Source organism: Poromitra crassiceps (genome assembly GCF_964638095.1).
Source record: "Poromitra crassiceps genome assembly, chromosome: 3".
In the NCBI taxonomy this organism is placed as follows: Eukaryota; Metazoa; Chordata; class Actinopteri; order Beryciformes; family Melamphaidae; genus Poromitra; species Poromitra crassiceps.
Genome location: NC_139625.1, coordinates 44,161,977 through 44,185,829, shown reverse-complemented (window position 1 = coordinate 44,185,829; position 23,853 = coordinate 44,161,977). Strand labels below are relative to the sequence as shown.

Genomic DNA, 23,853 nt, shown 5'->3' with positions numbered 1-23,853 from the left:
GAAGTGGTGGAGAAACTCGCCATATCCTCCTCCTCCTCACCTGGTCGGCCTTGTTGAGGACCACTCGGATCTTGTCATCTTGTCCCTTGAAGGCTCTGATGGCCTCGGAGAACTCATCAGAGATGTCCAGCTTGTGAGCGTCGAACAGCAGGATGATCCGGTCGACCCGCTCGCCGAACCAACGCAGAACCTCCGAGAAGTCGTATCCTGCAGCCAGAGATGACACCATCAGCATTATTATTATTACTTAGTTAATTACGGTAGTCTAATTTATACATTTAATTTAAAGGGGAATCCTGGGCCATGTTCAAACCTTGCACCTCCTAGCGGTGTCAAAAGTTTAGCAATGGCTTTTGAGGTGCATTTGATTACGTTTGGGGGTTTGAGGAGGATGAACATAATCGCGTCCTCAGTCAATGACAACCTGTAACCAACACTGGTAACACTTAAAGGAACACTCCGCCCATTTTCAACCAGCTTTGTATCATTAGAACATCAGTAGTATATCAGAAAACTGTAAACGGTTTTGAAGTCTGTCATTTAATTTGACAGTTATTGAGTGTTAAAGTGTGGACCAGTGACATCACTGGTCCACACTAACTCAAATTAATAACTCATTCACTCAAATCAACTCTCAATAACTGTCAAACTATTCATCATTCATCTAGTTTGACAGTTATTGAGAGTTGATTTGAGTGAATGAGTTATTAATTTAACACATTGAGTGCCAGCCGTTTTTTCAATCCTGTAGGTAAGTTGTGCCAGGGTTTTTTTTGAGGATTCTGGCTCATTTTACAAGAGCCGAGGATTATTTTCTGTTAAGACTTCGTGAACACCAATCATCTAAAAATAACTAATAGAATGTGTGCTTTCTCTGTCTAAAAGAGTTAGTTTGCAGAGTTAGTAGTTATGTAGATATTAGCCGTTGAGTACAGCATGGTTTTAGCGTCTGAGACAGGAAGCTGAGATAATCGCAGTTTTGTGAAATTCAATCAAACAGCAGAACAGTCACCTGCCTGTGATTATGGGTGCCCTTGGGCAAGTCTGTATACTGTATTGTGTGTGTGTGTGTGTGTGTGTGTGTGTGTGTGTGTGTGTGTGTGTGTGTGTGTGTGTGTGTGTTCGCGCGTTGCTCCGCGGCTCTGAGAGGAAGAGATCTCTGTCCGTTCTTTGCCCCCACAGCGTGTCTGTCTCCCACTCTGTGTGCTCTCTCTCTCTCTCTCTCTCTCTCTCTCTCTCTCTCTCTCTCTCTCTCTCTCTCTCCTCTCTCTCTCTCTCGGGACTAGAGAGAGAGAGAGAGAGAGAGAGAGAGTGTGTGTGTGTCTCCAAACTCCTCCCTCCTTCTGTGCTGTGGAGGGGGTGGAGGCTCCGCGGCCGCTTTCGGGCAGTCTGGACTGTAAAAAAACTGGCTCGTTCGTGTCGGCTGAGAGCTTTGAAGAAGCTTTTGCGATTCTGGTCTTATTTATGCGCAAAGGTACTCGAGTGTGTGTGTGCGCGCGCGCGCGTGTGTGTGTGTGTGTGTGTGTGTGTGTGTGTGTGTGTGTGAAATCGAAAGAGTTTTCGCCCAGCTATTTCCTTGTAATTAGACTGGCTTTCTGCAGCGGACCCGCCGTGGCTGTGGCTTTCTCTCTGTCTTGGGAGAGAACTGTCGCCACTTAGTGGTCGGTAAAATAGATTATACACATTCTCTTCCTCCAATATTGATATAGAAGACGTAAAAGGGGTTGATTGATGTCCCACCGTCAAAAAAAAAAAATGTTTATGTAAGACGAGATATCTCGTCTTTGGCACTCAACGGTCGGATTATGTAAGACGAGATATCTCGTCCATGGCACTCAAGGTGTTAAGTTAGTGTGGACCAGTGATGTCACAGGTCCACAATTTAACACTCAATAACTGTCAAATTAAATGACAGACTTCAAAACCGTTTACAGTTTTCTGATATACTACTGATGTTCTAATGATACAAAGCTGGTTGGAAATGGGCGGAGTGTTCCTTTAACAATAAGGATACATGGATTAACACTTAAATAACCCTTAATTAATGTACCATTATTATAAAGTGTTACCCAAACACTTTGCAACTTTTCTTTTTAAACATACCGTTTTCTGGTGTTGGGGTGACTGAACGCACGCCGGTGTCATTTGGAGTTGCAGCCCATTGTCCTTCTGGTTTATGTAATTTAGTTAGTGGCCGGACCAGCGAAGCGGCAGGGCCACTTATTGTATTTGCCTGTATTATTATTATTTTTATTTTTTTTCTTCCTCCCGGGAAGTTCGACTTCCCATCGATGAAAACTAACCAAACTTTGCACAAAGGTCCAGTCCCATGCCAAACGTCTTTGACACAACTTTGGGGCCAATAGTCCTAACGGTGGCACGACAGCGACCGTCTAAAGTTTAAAACTTAAAAAATTCATAAAAAATCAGGCATACGTGCTACGGCTTTGCAACTTTCACCGAAATGTGCGCCTAAATGAGGGGAAACTTTTGTACAATGCAACCTATGGCCAATTATGAAGTTTAAAGACCGCAAAACTGCAAAAACTGCAAAAACGATTAAACCCTACTCCTCCCACATTTTTTCTTCAAACGACCCCAAACTTCAGTATCTGCATCGTTAGACTGTTCTACACAAAAGTATCAAACCAGATTTTCGATCGGTCAAAAATTGAGCCCACAGTGCATCAAAACGTTGAATTCTGGCCCCGTGTATAGCCTAATTACCTTAATTACCTTTGGCAATTAGGTTGTATTTGTGATGTCATCAGTCAGTCAAGCAATTGTGATGCCATCACTAATGTCACTCGAGCAATTGTGATGTCATAATATTTTTTTCCCCCATTGACTTGCATGGGGTTTCGAAAAATCTTGTTACATTTGGCAATTAGGTTGTATTGGTGATGTCATCAGTCAGTCAAGCAATTGTGATGCCATCACTGATGTCACTCGAGCAATTGTGATGTCATAATATTTTTTTCCCCCATTGACTTGCATGGGGTTTCGAAAAATCTTGCAGTAAATTAGCTGTAATTCAGAAACCATAACAGCTACAGCTACGAAACTTGGTAGGGAGGTGCACAGAGGGGCCTTTTATTCTACACGAAATAATTACACAAATTGAGCAGATGGTGGAGCTATAACAGCCCTCTTTACATTCTGGTCCATAACTTCTGAACCGTATGGTCTATCATCAAAGCCTTGAGACTTGCCCGGCCACGACCCATTGCTGCGCAGCAGCTATAATTAGATTTGGGTTTCGTTCACAATCAAGCAATGATGCATTTTGCATGTCGTTACTTCGTTCAACAACATGCAAACTGCGTCGTTTGCTCCTTGGTTTTTATGGCTGATGGTTATCAATGAAATGGTTGATCTTCTAAGTAATTGTGGTGAGTGCTGGAGTACTAATACTTGATGTGTTTAATTAGGCAGAAATGGGAGTTAACAGGGCTAGTTTAAGGCTTGTAACGTGCAGCACCAAAGTAAAGATGTATTAGGATTTATAAAGGGGAACTTGTGACAGAAAGCGTATGCAGTTTTATGACAGACCCAAATCAGGTTTTATAAATTGGTTTAGTTTTGCCGTGCCTCTCTTCCTCTCTTGTACGTAGGCCTCCATAACCTTTCAGTGTGAAATCTACAGTTTTATAAAGGACACTGTCATTTTGGAAAGAACTTCTGATATCGCTTTCAGCTCAGATGGGAATGAACGGGGGGAGATGACAGAGGAGAACGCTGTGGGGACGTTGTGTGTGCACACGTGCACGTGTGCATTTGTGCGTGTCGCGCTCTGGCGGAGAACCCAGCCTGTGGTGGTTACTGGTCTGGGTGTGGTTCCTCTGACTGGGTGACGCTGCCCTGGAAACTCAGTGCAAACTAAAGAGAGGCGACGCTCTTAAAGTTAAACAAGACAATGTGCCAGGGACAGGGTTTCCCCAAGGCCGGGCAGGACACTATCAAGCCTTCATTTGGGTTTCATTCTTATTTATAATGCTAGTAGTATTTGCTGCTGCAGTGGGGGGGGGACTTTGTTGCCATTTTTGTCAGCTTCAGTGGCTGTCTGTGTAGGATGCTGAGGTATCGCAGAAAAATACAGGTGCAAAATACAGGTGCTACTAGGTATAGGGTTCAACCGAATAGGTTTTTGAAAGCTCATACCAATACTGATAATATTGTACTGAGCCTGTGTGAATTGATATACAATATATTATTGTCAGGCCTGTATAATTTGACCAAATTTTGTATGCTAGAAAATTGCGACACTAAAACTCCCATTAAAATCCAGGTACACAGTAATAGCCTAGCAGTACAACAATATTCACCCAAAATGATGTGGAATCGGACCAAAATGCATACAATAAAAAAATAAATAAAAAAAGATATAGATATATATATATATATATATATATATATATATATATATATATATATATATATATATATATATACATACGCTCATGTATAATCCTTCTGTCAGCTTCAAATGAGTCTCATGTTTATCTGGATCTTAAAAGGGAGGAGAGCCATCTTTAAAAGTCACCTTTAAATCGCAGGGTTTACACTACACACAGACTGACTGATCACACGACACTGCACTATAGATCTGAACACAAACAAACCCTATGGACAAAACAAACACACACAAACACACCCTGCCTGGGTAAACATCTGGCCATCCACTGGCTTTATTCCAGTGTATTAACACATGGAATAGATACCTACACCTCAAAACTGTCATCACAACTGTGTCTGATTTCAATGAGTAGCCTACTACTTATGCAGTATTATTGTGTAGCCTACTTGCAATACTTCAATCACAGTTTGTCTAAATCTCTATTCTAACTAGAAGGGCACTCAGCGAGCGCAGACCTCAGAGTCGGATCCGCTCCAGAATGTAATGGGTTCATCCTTGGCCCATCCTTGGTGCTCACGTTCACTTATCCCACTGGAGTGAATAGACTCAGGACCTGTCCCTAGTCTATGCTTTATGTTCACTGCTCCCACTGGAGTGAATACCGTAAATTCCGGACTATAAGCCGCACCGGTGTATAAGCCGCACCTGCAAAGTTGACTATTTTTTTCTTATATAAGCCGCACCGGACTATAAGCTGCGGGTGTTTTAATGGTATTTTTTTTTTATTGTGTTTTAATGTTTAATTACCATATGTAATGCTCCCATTTATTAACATTTCAACAAAACAACATAACACAACACCACCTGTGTTGTTATTTACAGTGCACACAGTGTCATACAGTGTCATACAGTGTCATACAGTGTCATACAGTGTGGTGAAAAGAGGGCAAGAGAGGAAATTAAAACAGAAGTGGATTTATAGTTAGAAAGAGTGCTAAAAAAGAGAGATTTTTTTTTTTTTTTGAAAAAATCCATAGATAAGCCGCACCGTTATATAAGCCGCAGGGGCCAAAAAAGGCAAAAAAACGGGAAAAAAGGTGCGGCTTATAGTCCGGAATTTACGGTATATATAAGAGTCACTGCTCCCACTGGAGTGAATAGACTCAGCACCTGTCGCTAGTCTGTGCTCATGTTCACTTCTCCCACTGGAGTGAATAGACTCAGCACCTGCTGCTAGTCTACTAAAGGGGTGGGGCAGTGGCAAAACACACATGACATAGATACAGAAAATGACTTTTATGTGCACACTCATAACATGGCCATGAGGCAGAGCCTGCCCCACAGACAGACACTGTTTGTGGACATAACACACATGCAAGTTGCACACACACACACACACACACACACACACACACACACACACACACACACACACACACACACACACACACACACACACACACACACACACACACACGGGTAAACAAACATTGAGAGGAAAATAGATAATCACAAAGAAAAGTAAGACTGCCAACTGTATCCCTTCTAGGGGGCACAGTAGATCCCCTTTTATTTCAGCAGGTGTGTGTGTGTGTGTGTGTGTGTGCGTGTGTGTGTGTGTGTGTGTGTGTCTGCGTGCGTGCGCGCGTGTGTGTGTAGGGTTGAGTTAGTGTATATTATCAGCAGCAAGGTCACAGCTGTCGCCAGTTTGGTCTCCTATACATTAAACAATAAGGGTTCTGAAAAGAGTGCCACAAGGCTGATTCCTTAACTCTTTCCCCGCCAGTGACATGTTTTAACTTAATTTCTGAGACAACGTTTCCCCACCATTGACAAGATTCCACGTCAATCCATGTTTTCATGGTCATGTGATAGATGGCTTACACAAAAGCAACAGTGATTATCCACCAAAACCAGGAAGCAGATAAAAGGAACAGTCTGCCATCAGAAAAAGCTCCAGCTTGCTACTCAAACAGTGGTTTGACCGAGCCAATTCACTGATAACACGGACTTGTGACCGTCAATCAAACCTGCAGGATTTTTTCCACCAGGCGGTGGCAAACGTACACAACTCACTTCTCCTATCAAGTAGTTTAGTATTCCAGTTCGCACACCGTGTAAATTTCAGCCATAAATGAGCCCCAGACCTCCAGAGATCGAGAACCAGTCGCCCGCCCAGAAAACACGAGATTGCAACCTCCACCCCCTCTCTCTGAGAGCGGGGGGTGAATCTCCCTCACGCACTGGTGTTATAGTGAAAGTTGTGACCGCGGACATGTTTGGTCGGAAAGGGAAACCAAATCACATGGGCTGCATAGTTTGGTGTAACACTGACCAGTCTAGCTCCACCCTCAGAGACATGTGGTTCAGTTCAGGACGCGTGAACATGACTACTGTACAGCCCAAACACACCAAACGCCTATCCTACGCTGAAGCAATGCCGAAGTGACGCTGCACGCGTGCTGCAGCGATAGTTTTGGCGTCTGGTCTATTTTTCACATGAGCAACCACGCATGAAGTCAAGGCAAGTTGTGACCGGCGCGGGGCAAAACACAGCGAGGCGCGGAGCAAAACAGAGTGCTTCTGGTGTGAATGGCAAGGCTCCTGCTTGACGCTGCCAAGACACGCTGCTTCTGAGATGCTTTTGGTGTGAACCAATCATCATTTACAAAAATGCATTTTCTCAGCTTTTTGGGGACAGATGGATGTTTTCAATTAACCCTACATTCAAGTGTAGATAACTAAAGAATGGATGATGCTAGAATAACACTTTTAGAATAACACTTTTTCCTGTGAAAGTAGTCATAGAAGAAAATATTCTGTGGCTCTTGGAAGATTAGTGAAAATGATCAAAAACCCTAGCGGTGGCTGGCGACTTTTCCTTGCAAGATAATCTTCACAAATGATCACCACTTTTATGATTTCTGAGGCGCTTTCTGATTATCACATTTAGGCTTCTAAAATCATAAAAGTGGTGTTCATTTGTGCTTTTCTATATAAATTGAGCTGACATACTGTAAATAATGGCAAAAAAGGTTGAAGAGAAAATCAAGATTGTTTTTGATATCAAGGCGCTTTTAGTCTCATTTTTGTATAGTCAAAGATGTTGACAAACAGAATCGGTCAATGAGTACAAGTTTGTATTCAGGATAAGTGGACATAATTGGGCTCCACGGTATTTTATAGATCAAGAACCAGTGAAGAAGCCTTCTTTTTCTGGGTGTCAGGCCTGTAAACTGCACTCTGTCTGTCTGTCTGTCTGTCTGTCTGTCTGTCTGCTTGGCCTGTAAACTACACTCTGTCTGTCTGCATGCCTGTCTGTCAGGCCTGTAAACTGCAATCTGTCTGTCTGTCCGCATGCCTGTCTGTCTGCCTGCCTGTCTGTCTGGCCTGTAAACTGCACTCTGTCTGGCTGTGAAAAAGCAGCGCCTGACTGCACACCCTGGGATCCTCCCTTTATGAATAAATTGTGTGTGTGTGTGTGTGTGTGTGTGTGTGTGTGTGTGTGTGTGTGTGTGTGTGTGTGTGGTGTCAGGTTACCTGCAGGTTCAGGTGTTTGTCTCTGAGTCAGCAAACACTGCGATCCACAGCCAGAGGGCACAGCCTGGCCTGGCCTGGCACTGTTCTTTATTCACTGACAGTAGGGATTACCAGAGCTGGGGACTTGAGTCTGACTGGAATCCAAATCATGTGATTTGACGAGTTTCATATGCCCATATGGACCAGTAGCTGGATGGACAATGGAGAGTTTGTTCAAATGTTCATAATCCGAATCAGCTCAAACCTCATCAGAGCAGACTTGTGGCTTGACTTGGTTCTGGGGACATTGGACGCAACTTTGACTTGCCCGGATCGACACATGAACCTTTCCTGGACTGACAGATTTGTCACTGCAAATCAGCGGCGTAAAAAAACAACACAAGGGCAAATCAAGCCCAGGCCCACGTGCATTGGGGCAATCCGGCTGGTTGTAAGGCAGCCGATGTGTTACTTAATCTAGTAACAACAGTGCCAACAGTCTGATAACAACGCAAACTAACTCTTCTTCTTCCGGCAGACTGGATGCCTTGCGGCACATTGCTGCCTCTCACAGTTGGGGTATATTATTATTATTCTCACTCAGACCCATGTCACTCTGGGGAATATTCTGCTTCTTCTTCTAATCTCTTCTCCTTCTCCTGATGGCTGTCCAGCAGACTGTATGCCCTGGAGCACACCGCTGCCTCTCACAGGTCAGGAATATCACTGTTCATGGTGTTTCTACTTACACAGGAGTAACCCTGTGGCAGCAACAAATTCCAGGACTGCTTTCACAGTCTTTGCCTAATTCTCGGTGGGATTCAGCAGCTCTTCATTGAGACAGTCTTTGTGCCCAGGCTTAACACAGCAGCATAAATCCTTACACTTTCTTGCGTCTAACAGTTACACTCCATTAGTACATGTTCCACAGTTTGTTGTGTTCTGCACGTTCCACACAGTCCATCTTCATGTTTTCCCACCATCGCCAAGTCCCATGCCAGTCCACAATGTCCCAATCTCAGTCTAGTCATAACAACTGTGTGCCTTCTCTCACTCCCTAAATAACAATGTTCTCTCTTTACACTATGTTGTATATAATAGAGAAGTAGTGATGCCCCTTCTTTTCATTGTCACACTCTTTCTGACACACAGCTGTTATACTCTTCTTAATAATGGACCTACACTCATATGTCCCATTGGGTACTCTCACATGACATCGATGTCTCTCTTCAGGGCCTTTTTAGCTGCCACATCAGCTACCTCATTCCCTTCCACTCCCACATGGGCTGGCACCCAAAGAAACCCCACTGAACCTCCAGGCTGCTCAATCCTATACAACAGAACCAACAGCTCCACCACAAGATCTGAGCAGGCTGCAAGGTTTCCTCCCCTCAGAACTGAAGCCGAATCTTAACATATGACTGATGGCTTGGCTTCACCTCCTCAATCCACTGCAATGCAGATATTATATCCATTAGTTCTGTTGTAAAGACCAAAAACCCCTCAGACAGTCAGTCGTCTTCCTGATTTCCAAATCTGGAATGCAAAATGCAAATCCTGATTTTCCGGTTTGGGGATCTTGGGCTCCATCTGTATACATTTGGAGATAATGTTCCCAGTTGTTTTTTAGCCTTCCCCCCACTATGTTACTATAATCAGTATCGTCTTTTCTCATTGCTTCCAAGACACTAAGATATATTTCTGGTGTGGGTAAAAGCCATGGTGGTACAACTGGCCAGTGACTTATAGGGGCCACCCCCACCTCTCCTTGATAAATGCCCCTCAAACCACATCAGACTTGACCTAAAGGTCATTCAAAGGTCATTCGGAGTACAACACAACAGGCCCTGTTGCTCTGTGACCTTCTTAGAGGCGTTGGCCCTTGGTCGAAATCCGGGTATAAAATCCAATTTTGTATACCGGTCTTACACATGCTGCATTCGTTTATGGTAGGAGCCGGCAAGTGGCAAGTGGCCAACGCGTCATATCTGACCTATTTGCGTTCGAGATTGCACTGGGAAGTAGCAAGTAACATGACGCAAAATTACGCGTTTCATTCAATCTGATAAAAGTTTGATGTTTCTCACCATAAACAACATGCGTGGCCATCTTGAAATGACGTCAAATGACGCGGTGGAGCTACTGGGGGTTGAGAAATCATACCCAAGTTTGCGGGTAGGAACTCTGAGTTATAGTGGCGTTTTATTTGATTTTTGCTAGTAGCAACTGGCAACTTGCCACATCCCACTTATAATCGAACGCGGCATTATACCTGGTATCTATGACATCACCAATGACATTTCAGTGGCTCGAATGACATCACTGATGACATCACAGTGGCTTGAGTGACATCACTGACAGTTGGGCTTTTCCATCTATGACTGACTCTCCCCAAAACACCTCGTCTTGCTCACATTGCACGTGGGAAAACCGACTTTCTAAAACAAGCTGACGGACAGAAGTCTATCCTTTCTGATGGATCAGTGATTCAGTGGCTGCAGCTGAGACCTTCCTGAGTCATGCTCATGTAACCTGCGTTGTGTTGACAGTGCGCACAGCAACCCATGTTGGGGGCTTGCCCAGGGGTGGAGGCGGGATTCGAACCCACGATCTCCCGCTTGCAAGGTGCACGCGCTAACAGCAATGCCAAGAGAGCTAGCTCCCTTGGTGGAGCTGGTTAACGGGGCTTTACACTGGGGAGTGAGTTTAACCAACTCACGAGGACCCCCCCCTCCCCATGCCAAATATCCGAATATTGACTGTTGATTACTACCGAATATCCGGAGCACAGAAAATGTCTTGGGCCAGCCCTACTGTACATTCCTCTGGTCTCTTTGCAGCTTCTGACCTTGCAGCGTGGTTATTACAGGGTGGCTAATTGCTTCACATGTTCCATTTCCTTCTTTAAGGGGAAATGCCACAGGTCCAACAATAATGCTTCCTCTGAGCGCTACGATCACTGCCAGTCAGCAACGTCTGTCTGCCCGCCTGCCTGTCTGTCTGTGTGCCAACTGAGAGCAGAGTTCAACACCAGCACATGACTCTGGCCAGGAGTGCTTATGTGTTATTATTACAACTTTCATTTAACCTTTATGTAAGCAGGTAGCTGTCTGAGGGAGATCAAGCCAAGAAAGCAGCATTAAGTCAAACAACATCCTAAAATGTACAGCAGCAAAATGAAGTCAAAGTCACGTGAGTGAATAGATTTTCTATCAAAGTGCTCTGATAGGAAGCAGTCCAGCATCAAAGCATAGACTGGAAAAACCAACCCGGTCTCAGCAATCTGCCTACAAATAACAACTTTACACTTTCAAATTGCATTGCCAGTTTTGCGTGCAGATATGCTTTGTCGTGTCCAGCAACACGAGTGTAAAGCTAGTCAGAATGACATGTGTTTTCTGGTCATAACTTTCACAATAAAAGCGCCTGCAAGCAACATGACCGATTTATATACGGTGGGTTTATAGGCCAGTGGTTCTCAAACTTGTTCATGTCAAGGACCTCTAAACTTGATAAGATTTTGTCCCAGGTTCCCCCATCTAATACGATTTTTGCCTTTAGAAGTTTTATTAGAGAAAGTGTATGAAACCCATGACCAAAACAATCATACATTCTGTCATTGTGTTACTTTCATGGAATTATAATAATAAATTGTAATACATTTTTGCTGGGGAACCCTCAAGGACTCCTTGGGTTCCCCGGGTCCCACGTTTACACCCACTGGTTTAGGTAACTAAAACAACTTGGTTACGGTCACGGTTATGGTTTGGGTTAGGCTTAAATAACAAACTGTTTCCATGTTCTACTATAGAGAGAGACAGACAGACAGAGAGAGAGAGAGTATGGAGCAGTGATGTCATGTCGTTTACAGCAGGTCACTGAGGTCGTTACTGGATCAGGAGGATGAAGAGCCAGACAGCAGACTGGGTGGGGCCTGATTGGAGGGCTGGGTCATGGCGGGTGGGGCCATGTCATGGTAGGCGAGTCCAGTTCAGGGTGGGCATGGAAATCTCTGAGTGGGCAAGGCTAGGGAGTGCAGAGCCAGGAGCGAAGGGAGGGATTTGGCTACCAGCCCAGCAGGACAACTTGATGGGCAAATTTAGGCATTTAGCTAATGATGTCATCACACTGACTCACAGTTTGGTTGAGATTTGGTGACCTGACCGGGTTCAAGCAGTAGTAGCAGTAGTAATAGTAGTGTTAGTGTATATGTGTGTAAGTGTGTATATGTGTGTGTGTATATATGTGTGTCTATATGTGTGAGTATATGTGTGTGTGTGTGTATGTGTATATGTGTGTGTGTGTGTGTGTGTGTGTGTGTATGTGTGTGTGTGTGTGTGTGTGTGTGTGTGTGGCGTGTGTGTGTGTGTGTGTATAGGTGTATATGTGTGTGCATGTGTGTGTGTGTGTGTGTGTGCATGTGTGTGTGTGTGTGTGTGTGTGTGCGCGATATGTAGAGGAAGGATGACATCATAGATGACATCATAGATGACATCATAGATGACATCATCAGTGATGTCACAAGACTGTCATCGGTGGACATAGTGTCAAAGTTTAAACATTTATCATTTCAAGACGGTTTCACGTATCCAAATTCTTTGTAAGTCTTTAGATCAGGGAAGTCCAGAGATGACACAGAAAAAGTTTGGGCTCATTCGGGCAAATGGCCTAGGACGAGTTTGTTTATCAAAAGTTTAAACATTTATCATTTCAAGACGGTTGCACGTATCCAAATGCTTTATACAATTTTAGATCAGGGAAGTCCAGAGATGACACACAAAAAGTTTGGGCTTATTCGGGCAAATGGCCTAGGACGAGTTCGTTTTTTTTTTTTTTGAGAAAGTCCAATATGGCGGAAAATCTAGCAGACTTAAATGGCCGTGGTCTATATGGATAGATGCGTATTGATCCAGGGAATCCAGCAGATGTGGAATTTTGATTCTACGCCTCACGGTTCAGCAGTTATGGGTCAATACGCAAAAGGGTCTGTTATAGCGCCACCATCTGGCCAATATGGCAAATTTTTTGTCTCTGAGTAGTGGGGCACATTTCCAACCTATGTGCAAGGTCTGGCTACTGTAGCCCTTACAGTTTTTGACGTGCATGCTGTTTTAGGGCGGAATAATAATAATAATAATAATAATAATAAACGGAACAGATACAATAGGGATCCACGCACTTCGTGCTTGGACCCCTAATAAACGGAACAGATACAATAGGGATCCACGCACTTCGTGCTTGGACCCCTAATAAACGGAACAGATACAATAGGGATCCACGCACTTCGTGCTTGGACCCCTAATAAACGGAACAGATACAATAGGGATCCACGCACTTCGTGCTTGGACCCCTAAATATAGCCGCAAGCGGCGATGTGGGGTCCAAGCTTCCGGTGACTTGGGGGGTGTATGTCAGATAATATAGACACTGAATTGCACATTTAGTCAGAGTTGGTATGTGCACAAGTGCACAAAGTTTGGTTGAGATTTGGTGACCTGACCGGGTTCAAGCAGTAGTAGCAGTAGTAATAGTAGTGTTAGTGTATATGTGTGTAAGTGTGTATATGTGTGTGTGTATATATGTGTGTGTATATGTGTGAGTATATGTGTGTGTGTGTGTGTGTGTGTGTGTGTGTATGTGTGTGTGTGTGTGTGTGTGTGTATGTGTGTGTGTGTGGCGTGTGTGTGTGTGTGTGTGTGTGTGTGTGTGTGTGTATAGGTGTATATGTGTGTACATGTGTGTGTGTGTGTGCGTGTGTGTGTGTGCATGTGTGTGTGTGTGTGTGTGCGTGATGTTATGTAGAGGAAGGATGACATCATAGATGACATCATAGATGACATCATAGATGACATCATCAGTGATGTCACAAGACTGTCATCGGTGATGACATAGTGTCAGAGCATGTGTCATCAAAAGTTTAAACATTTATCATTTCAAGACGGTTTCACGTATCCAAATTCTTTGTAAGTCTTTAGATCAGGGAAGTCCAGAGATGACACAGAAAAAGTTTGGGCTCATTCGGGCAAATGGCCTAGGACGAGTTTGTTTATCAAAAGTTTAAACATTTATCATTTCAAGACTGTTTCACGTATCCAAATTCTTTATACAACTTTAGATCAGGGAAGTCCAGAGATGACACAGAAAAAGTTTGGGCTCATTCAGGCAAATGGCCTAGGACGAGTTCGTTTTTTTTTTTTTTTGAGAAAGTCCAAGATGGCGGAAAATCTAGCAGACTTAAATGGGTGTGGTCTATATGGATAGATGCGTATTGATCCAGGGAATCCAGCAGATGTGGAATTTTGATTCTACGCCTCACGGTTCAGCAGTCATGGGTCAATACGCAAAAGCGTCTGTTATAGCGCCACCATCTGGCCAATATGGCTAATTTTTTGTCTCTGAGTAGTGGGGCACATTTCCAACCTATGTGCAAGGTCTGGCTACTGTAGCCCTTACAGTTTTTGACGTGCATGCTGTTTTAGGTGAGAATAATAATAATAATAAATATAGCCGCAAGCGGCGATGCGGGGTCCAAGCTTCCGGTGACTTGGGGGGTATATGTCAGATAGTGCACATTTATTCAGACTTGGTATGTGCACAAGTAAACAAAGTTTGGTTGAGATCCGGTGACCTGACGGTTTCCAAGCAGTACTAGTAGTAGTAGTAGTAGCAGTAGTAGTAGTAGTGTTGGTAGTAGTGGGAGTGGTAGCAATAGTAGCAGCAGAAGTACTAAGAATAGTAGTAGTAGTAGTAGCAGCAGCGGCAGTAGTAGTGGTGGTTGGCTGTTATAGCGCCACCATCTGGTGGATTGGTGTAATTTTTTCCTCTGAGTAGTGGGTGATGTCTTGAAACTATGTAGAAAGGTGGGTGATGTGGGGCGTATGGTTTCTGAGATCCACACACTTTTAGGGCAGGAAAAGAACAAAAGCAAATACACACAAGTTTAGACATTTATCATTTCAAAACGGTTTCACGTATCCAAAATCCTTTAATAACTTTAGGTCGGGGTAGTCCATAGATAACCCAGAAAAAGTTTCGTGTGATTTGGCCAAACAGTCTAGGAGGAGCTCGCAAAAGTAGGTTTTTGATAAAATTCAAAATGGCGGAAAATCTACCACACAGAAATGGGCGTGGCCTAGTGGGTTAGATACATGATGCTCCAGGGAAACCAGTAGATGTGGAATTTTGATTCTACAGCTCGCAGTTCAGAAGTTATGGACCGACAAACGTGAAATTGGCTGTTATAGCGCCACCATCTGGTGGATTGGTGTAATTTTTTTACTCTGAGTAGTGGGTGATGTCGTGAACCTGTGTGGAAAGTTTGGGTGATGGGGGGTGTATGGTTTCTGAGATCCACACACTTTTAGGGCAGGAAAAGAACAAAAGTAAATACACAAAAGTTTAAACATTTATCATTTCAAGACGGTTTCACGTATCCAAATTCTTTCTAAGTTTTTTAATCAGGGAAGTCCAGAGATGACACACAAAAAGTTTGCGCTCATTCGGGCAAATGGCCTAGGACGAGTTTTTTTTTTTTTTTTTTTAGAAAGTCCAAGATGGCGGAACATCTAGGCACACGCAAATGGGCGTGGCCTATATGGATAGATGCGTATTGATCCAGGGAATACAGCCGAAGTGGAATTTTGATTCTACGCCTCACGGTTCAGAAGATATGGACCATAACGCGAAATGGTCTGTTATAGCGCCACCATCTGGCCGATATGGGTAATTTTTTGTTTCTGAGTAGTGAGGCACATTTACAATCTATGTGCCCAGTCTGGCTATGCTGAGCCTTACAGTTTCTGCTGTACATACAGTTTTACCGGAGAAGAAGAAAAAAAAAAAAAAAAAAATAAATAATCAGAACAGATACAATAGGGATCCACGCACTTCGTGCTTGGACCCCTAATAAACGGAACAGATACAATAGGGATCCACGCACTTCGTGCTTGGACCCCTAATAACAGTAATAATAAACAGAACAGAACAATAGAATAGAACAGAATCAAATAGAACTCTATTCAGACCATCAGACTCTATTGACGCCACGCCTGTGGATGACAGTTTGGAAGCAGTTCTGTCTGAACACTTCTGGCTGAAGCCAAGTGGGCAAGAAGCAGCTCCACCCAGCCAGAAGCAGCTCCACCCATATTAACTGTACATAGGAGAAGTGCATAAAAAGACAGGGCATTAAAAAGCGGTGCAGAGCTGCTGGAGAGCGGTAGCTCTGATCTGACTGACCCCGGGTCAGTTGTTTGGTGTTTGAGCAGACGCGAAGCGGCCGGCGGCTGGCTGACGTCAGGCCCAGGCTGTGATCTGACTGACCCCGGGTCAGTTGTTTGGTGTTTGAGCAGACGTGAAGCGGCTGGCGGCTGGCCTGACGTAAGGCCCAGGCTGGTGACTCACAGCTGGCCTGGTCCATGTCTTAAGGAGGAATGCAGCCTCAGCTGAGCAGGGCTAAGCGCTTCCAGATGGGGGAACGCCTGTGCATCGTCCCTGCCTACTGCCCCCTAATCCTCCACCCCTCCGTCTGCCCCTCCAATTTAGCCTTTTAACCAATGCTCTCATCCAGAAGGACTTCGAAGGACTGCAAGACAGCCAGATTTTTCTTTTTTACATGGTGTAATGGCAAATACCTGGGGGTGCGATCACAGCTACAGTTGGTTTTCTTTGGTCCAAACCAGAGGGGAAAAGTCAACTTTGTTGCCATGTTTGTATTTGGTTTAGGTTCACACGGGACAATTAGAAGCAAACCAGGGCTTGAAAACAAAAGTCACATAACTCCCAAGTAGCTTGTTTATTGGATCACAACAAATCCAATTCCACTCCCTGTATCTCCATCTCAGCAAGGTGGACTTTTGAACAGACGAAGAAATAGCTGAATATGAGCACAGGTCCAGACTTCATTTTGTTCTGCTCGGCTTTCCAAACCGGACCAGCCTACGTCTGCTTGTACCTATAATGGGGTGGCTTCCTGTAGTTGGTTGGACTAATATGCCGCAGGTCTCTTGTTAGAGGACTGAGACTCTCTGTACTGTTATTTGGTGCCACCAGAGTTCAAAGGTCATTGTTCTAATGTTTCACCTGGACAATTGAATTGAACTAACGGAGGAAACACTGTAGAGTTCAGATAAACTTGGTATGAATGCTCCTTTAGGAACATGTGCTAGAGAATAAGATGTTAAGAACTCTGTGAACTGTATCCATGTAGCATGAACTGCAGCCCCACTGGACCACCTGAAAGCAATCTGGGAACCCATCGGTTAAACAAAAAACAAAAGAAAATTATCTAACCTCTGGGGGCAGCCCCGTTTCAATGTGGTGCAACAGGAACTCAAGAGGCGCGGTCGGCAGCGGAAGGAAATCCCTTTCCGCTCCCTGCAAGCTCTACCATTGGCTCCAACCGACCGGCTCTGCCCATTAATGCATTTCTTTTCCGCTCTCTGGGTGTCGCTCTCAAATCCGTCCGTCGCTATGAAACAACAATAACAACTCTAGCTCGTTGCTAGTAGCAAGTAGCAACTTGCTACATGCTGAAAATGGTAAGTGTTGACAACACACCGGTCACGTTCACTTCATTTCGATCGGGTAAAGCGCACCATGCGTGCGAGTGCTGTTACACACCTTTTGACGGAGCCTGCCGACAGATTTTCGATGCAAGTTGAGAGTCTGTCTAGACAGATTACCTGAAAGTAATGCAGAGTGTGTAGACACATCAGTGCTTGCCCCCTTTCATGTAGTATGATTTCTCTGAAATGACTGTTGTTGCTTTTCATGGTTATTCTCTACACAGTAACTTTGTCACAGATAATTGAAAATGCAGTGATTGTGAAGGTGACAATTCCCTCATAAAAGGTATGCTCTCTATTGCTTTGCATTGGCTGAATTTGTTCCCCCATCCATCACAATGTGCTGTAAGTCTACAACCCCTCATCCACTACAGCAGATGGATGTTCATTTTCATTCCCAACTGCACTGAGGCTTCTGTCTGCCTTCTGCCAACAACTTCAGGGTGAGCCAACCCTCTCATGTCCCATCACTTCCTCAGGTTGTGGTGCAAAGTTACAAAGAATTGCCGTTTATGCCACATAAATTCAATAGAAAATAAAGTAAATTCTGAGGAACCGTTACGGTTACAAGTTTCTCCGATTGCAACCATAGGGGAACCCAGAAGGTTCACTGAAGAACTCCTTATGTTTATGAGCTCTGACAGAACCGAACTGCATTCCAATGGATCTGCCTGCTTGCAGAAAAAACACACTCCTATAGATCTATATAGCATGTAAGCCTTGGAATATATTATGAGTCATCTGACTAAAAGGCTCCCGCTCCACACCCAACATGCCACTGCTATCACTTCAAACCTGTACGTACATGTATGTATAAAACGTCGAATTTGGAATGTCTGAACACGTCTAACGTATGCACATGACATGTGCACCTATGTGCAATGAATATGCCACTGTCGTATAAGCCACCGACTTGTCTTATTGCTTATAAGATGCCTATTTCTTATTGCCTTATTGCTGTCTTATTGCTTATTGATGCCTATTTCTTATTGCCTATTACTTATTGCTGTTGCCTATTTGTACTATGTCGTAAACGGAGTCCACTGCACAAGAATTTCACACGTGGTACTTGTACCATGGAGTGACAATAAAAATCTTGAATCTTGAATCTTGAATCTTGAATCTTGAATCTTGAAACCATGAGCAACAAGTCCACATTGTAGGAATCATGAAAATCAGTCTTGTTTTATCATCTTTTATTAATCCCCAAAGACACAATTCAGTGACCTCAGCAGAGTAGACACCCTGCTACCACCAGACTGATAGATTTCAGATTGACTCCTAGGGCCGTATTTAGACACATGCTCTAAACCAGATTCCCAATCTGTGGGCCGTGGCCCTCTGGTCGTCCGCAGAGGTATTGCAAGTGGGCCGCCAAATCATTACACTGTAAAGAAATACTTTTTTTCCACATTAAACACATTTAAAAAACCCTTGCTGATGGACAGCTCCTTGAAAACTGTAACAGTGAAAATGCAACATGAAAATACAAAGTGCTCTGAGAACGCAACCAATCATGTGTCATCTCCCATTCCCTTTAAAAGCCAGGTGTACGGCAACCATTAGGGCATCCTCCTCCCTCAGAGTATTGGCTATCATTCCTCAGTCTAAGCGTTGTCAGTTCTTGTGTCTCATAGTAAACCGCAACAGGTGTGCTCTGAAACGCCTTCAGTCCTCACACGAAAACGTTGTCATTCTTCCTGCAATACTGTTTCACTCCTCACTCGTCAGTCCTCGTTCCAAACTCCATCACCAAAATCACTAAACCGGAAGTGAAATTCGTTGCCCCAAAAACAAAACAGGAGCAACAAAGTTTTATGCGTTAGATTATTTTTTAAAGGTTTGTGTGAGGGAGGAGAAATTACGCCATGATGATAGGAGGCGTGAGGAGTGATGCCGTTTTGTGAGGACTGATGACTGACAGAGGTTTTGTATGAGCTATGATAACTGAGGAACGAGGACTGACAGAGGTTTTGTATGAGCTATGATAACTGATGAATGAGGACTGATGACTGACAGAGGTTTTGTATGAGCTATTATAACTGAGGTACGAGGACTGATGATTGACAGAGGTTTTGTATGAGCTATGATAACTGATGGAGTTTGGAACGAGGACTGACGAGTGACGCCGTCTTGTGCGATGACTGACGCGTGAGGAGTGAAACCGTATTGCAGGAAGAATGACAACATTTTTGTGTGAGGACTGAAGGCGTTTCAGAGCACACCCGATGCGGTTTACTATGAGACACAAGAACTGACAACGCTTAGACTGAGGAATGACAGCCAATACTCTGAGGGAGGAGGATGCCCTAAAATGGTTGCCGTACTGGTGCACTTGCACCTTGGCACATAGAGACACTGCATGAAATAGGCCACGCCCATCGCGGGGGATCCATCTCTGTTCACTCCCATAAACCAGCGTAATTTTCCTTGAATTAAACATAGCTAAAAGCTGTTGTGTGGTGGGCTGCGCAGACAGCCCGAGGAAAACAAGGAAGCCATTGAGAATTGGCGAGAAGAAAAATGTGGATGTTGCTGTCAATTAAGTAAGTTGGAGTGTTCATCTTCCGTATATATGATCTTTGTGTGCAACACCCGACCATGCGACATAGGAGAACGCCAGGATTGGACGGGAGTTTGTGTTTTCCCCCGTTTTGGGCGTGGTTTCGGAATGATGACGCACTCCGCAGTGTCTCTATTGCTATTTAAATGTCGGATTCTGCGAGTGGGAGAATCATGGTCATGTCCATAATATGAAGTAGGAATATTTGGAGCAGAATGCCAGGTCACCACTGTGGTAGTTTTAATGATTGAAATTCATTGATTTAACTCATTGAGTGCCAATGACGACGATTGTCGTCAATTGCGTTTTTTGACGGTGGGACGTGGATCAAAGCCAGATCCATCTCCTGTGAAAGTATGGTGGATGTTGAATGTGTAAAAGCTATTTTACGGACCCATTAGGTGGCGACAGTGCTCTCCAGATTAGAGAAAGGCGAGGAAAAAAGAGAGAAGAAGTCATGGGGAAACGGAAATCGCATCGGTATGCATCGATATGCATGAAGCATAACGTTAGCTGTGCCTGCAGCAGCCAATCTGCTGCCACAATTGAGCCCCTCCGTGTCCGCTGCGATAGCCCATCCGCATGATTAGTTGTGGAGTCGTTATTATTCTCAACTGGAAGCGATGAGAGCCGGTGACAAATACACGCGGAACGCTGTAAAAAAGCTGGATGTAGCGCACTTTTCAGTGCAGAGCAAACTCAGCAGAGAGCCACCAGAGACACACCCACGGAGGAGGGGTTTGCAGTTGAGGGGGGGGGGGGGTGGGGCACGCAGGGCAGCATACAACACCGACCCAGACAGACCCAGACAGCAGGACAGGATTGGCAAACACAAGCTAGAATATCTGATGCCCACCAGCAGTAAATCAAGACCAGCAAGAAGCTGCAACCAGCAGCGCACGCAGGGGCCAGCGCTGCTGGTTGCAGCTAAAAAATATTATTTTGCCAAACAAAATTCCTTTGTTTTCACTGTTTTATTGAAGGAAATTATTTTTGAGGTGTCACATCAGAAAATATTAGCTTCAGAGTCAGTTATGTGCTTGAAATGCTTCATTTCACAAAAGGCTAATTATCTCAGCTCCTAGTTTGAAACGTCTCTTTTTGGTGAAATCAACCTATCTTCTCCGGCTCATAACTAAAGAACGGAAAATGATATCAATAAACTTTTTTTTGCTGATGATAGAAGAGAGTCTCATCATTCTTTGGGCGTGTTCGGTGTTTACATAGTAATATCACACAATATTCTGTGGTCCTCGAGAAATCACTGAAAACGCTCTGAAACTCTGGCACTGGGAGCGTCCGTTCTCCAAAAGTGGCTGGCACTCAATGAGTTAACAATGCAATCAGGTTATCGGTTATACAAACCTGTGTTTGCCCATTGTTATTGCCACACACTGACCTCACAGCATCAATCAGTTCCGTCGCTATCAATCAATGTGATCGATATATATTGATAGCTCAGTCTGCAGCAGCACAGCTCTCCTCTCCTCTGTGCCCTTCCTGCATGGTTAACCTGCAGGCAGGTTAACCATGTGCGTAATTGTGAACACCTTGCGCTGGGTGTAAGATATGCTCCCTAGTGTTTTTTTATTATACAATGGGTTCTTGGGGCCTAGTGTCAGCAAAGCTCTACCTGAACCTCAACTTGTAAGTGTAATAAATTCAAAGCGTGCAATGACGTACAGTATGATGCCCGATATCAGGGACCATGAAACTTAGTGAAGGGGTTCCTCAGGGAAGCCCCTGCGGCCCCCTGTGGCTACAGTCAGGAAACCGCACCCATCTGTCATCTCAGCTTTAGTTTTAGTTGAGGGAAATTTTGAAAAATAATTCTTTGTAGTCTATAAAATGAAATCCAACTTCCCCTTCAGCAGCTGTGACTCATTCAGGACAAAGCAGGTCTTTTCCTGAGAAACAACGGTTTCTGTTCCGATACTGCAAACTCAGCAGCTGCTGCTTTCATTCAGACCAACACAGGCTGCTTCCACAAACGACTTCTGCAAAACCTTTCTCTAACAGCAAACTCCTAGATGTACTTAACATGGATTTTTTTCCCGACCCCCCCCCCCCGACCCCATTTTCTCCCCAGTTGTAACTTAACATTGCCTTTAATATGGCTTTCTTATTGGCCTTCTTATTGTTGGCAACTTGACAACATAAACATTCTAAATTGACCCTAGCTCAAGATTCAAGATTCAAGATTTTCATTGTCACTCCGTTGTATGCACGTGTGAAATTCTTATGCTGTGGGCTCAGTTATAGACAAGGTGCAGTAGGTAAATAAGTTTGGTAGGTACAAAATCACAGTAAACAAAAAATAGGGCAATAAGGCAATAAGACAGCTGTTAAATAACTTACTTCCTGTTGCAGTGTTTGCCAATACAAATACCTGACAGGAAAGAAACTAAATTCGGGTGAAACGGTCTTTAAGTTCCATCTAAATAAAAGCTGGAGCTAAACTTCTATTCAGTCAGAAATGTTAAAAGGTGAATATGGGCGGTGGTTTGGACCACAGCCGGCCTGCTAATATCACTTCAAACAATATGAGGAAATGAAACCAACTGCTGCAGTATTATGCAACGACACAGTGGGCCAGCAGGGGGGTGTTCCTCGGAGCTCAATCAGCCACAACATGACACTACTACAGTGTTCTTAATCACGTCCACTTCCAGTTTAGACATACCAAGGGATTTCAACTGCCACCCCCCCCCCCCATAGACATTCCATAAAAAGCTTATAAAAATAGTTTTACTTGGTCAAACCAAGCGATTCAGATATATTTACAATCACGAGAGACCATACAACATTTCACTCTGACCAAAACTTAAAAACGAAATGCCCCCGCCCCCCCAAAAAGAAGAAAAGGAAAAAAATCAAACGCCATTTTTAAAAATGTTGGTCTGAGTGAAATATTCTGCTAAGATTAAGATTAAGATTCTGGTATTGCCGGAAACTAGAAATCCAAACCGATCCAAACCGCAAGAGTCTAGCCTATGTCTGACTGGGCCGACAGCCCAGTTTATTTTTTCTTCTTTTTTGTGTAATGTTTTGTTCCGTTTTCTCATTTAGGTGGTCCTCGGACATTTTTTAACAATCAGAAGTGGGCCTTACATTACAAAAAGCTTGAGAACCCCTGCCATACTACATTAAACATGAAGTAGCCTACATTGGATAAAAGACTGACTCCATAAATAAAACTACATAGCCTATTGTGTGTGTGTGTTGCAACGGCTAACAAAATGCTTCTCAAAGACAATTTCACAGAGTAATGCTAAAGCTAACAATGCTAACAAGCTGTTTAAGGTAAATGCAGAACCAAATCAAGCCCCCACCCTACCCTCCAGATGGGATGAGGAAAAGTCAAGGTTTCTTAACAGAGCTCTCAGGGTTTGTCTTTAACGGTTGTGTCTGCATACATAAAGTTGACTGATATGGCTTTCTGAGGCCAACACCAATGTTTTTGGACTGTAGCTGCCAAGAGAACTGGTGATGCTCAAGACTTCTAAACTCCACTATTTCCATCCCAAAATATTCCCAAAATTGCAAGTATTTTAAGTAAAATGTCTAATGAGAATGCATTCAGGTTCAGGTTTTCTCATGACAACCAGTCTAGTATTGATCAGTTCAGAAAACCAAAAACCCCATTAACAAGGGAACCCAGGGCGATGCTAACTTCCGTGTTGGCCTACAAAAATGTCATCCCTGTGGCACAGTATTATGGATGTTGTCTATCATCACACACACACGCACGCACACGCACATACACACACACATGTGCATGCACACAAACACACATCTGCTGACCTGTGCTTGTCTGACTTCCTGTAACAACAGATTCAGTGACTCCT

At 43.9% G+C, this 23,853-nt stretch overlaps 1 protein-coding gene across 1 annotated transcript in view; it reads right to left on the bottom strand.

Annotated features, from left to right (window-relative positions):
• Positions 1 to 23,853, bottom strand: part of ehd4 (EH-domain containing 4) — a 107,390-nt gene that overhangs the window by 24,935 nt on the left and 58,602 nt on the right. The window contains exon 4 of the mRNA XM_083633513.1: positions 41 to 207. Coding sequence (XP_083489639.1) covers positions 41 to 207 — 167 coding nt within the window. The remainder of the gene's footprint in view (positions 1 to 40; positions 208 to 23,853) is intronic.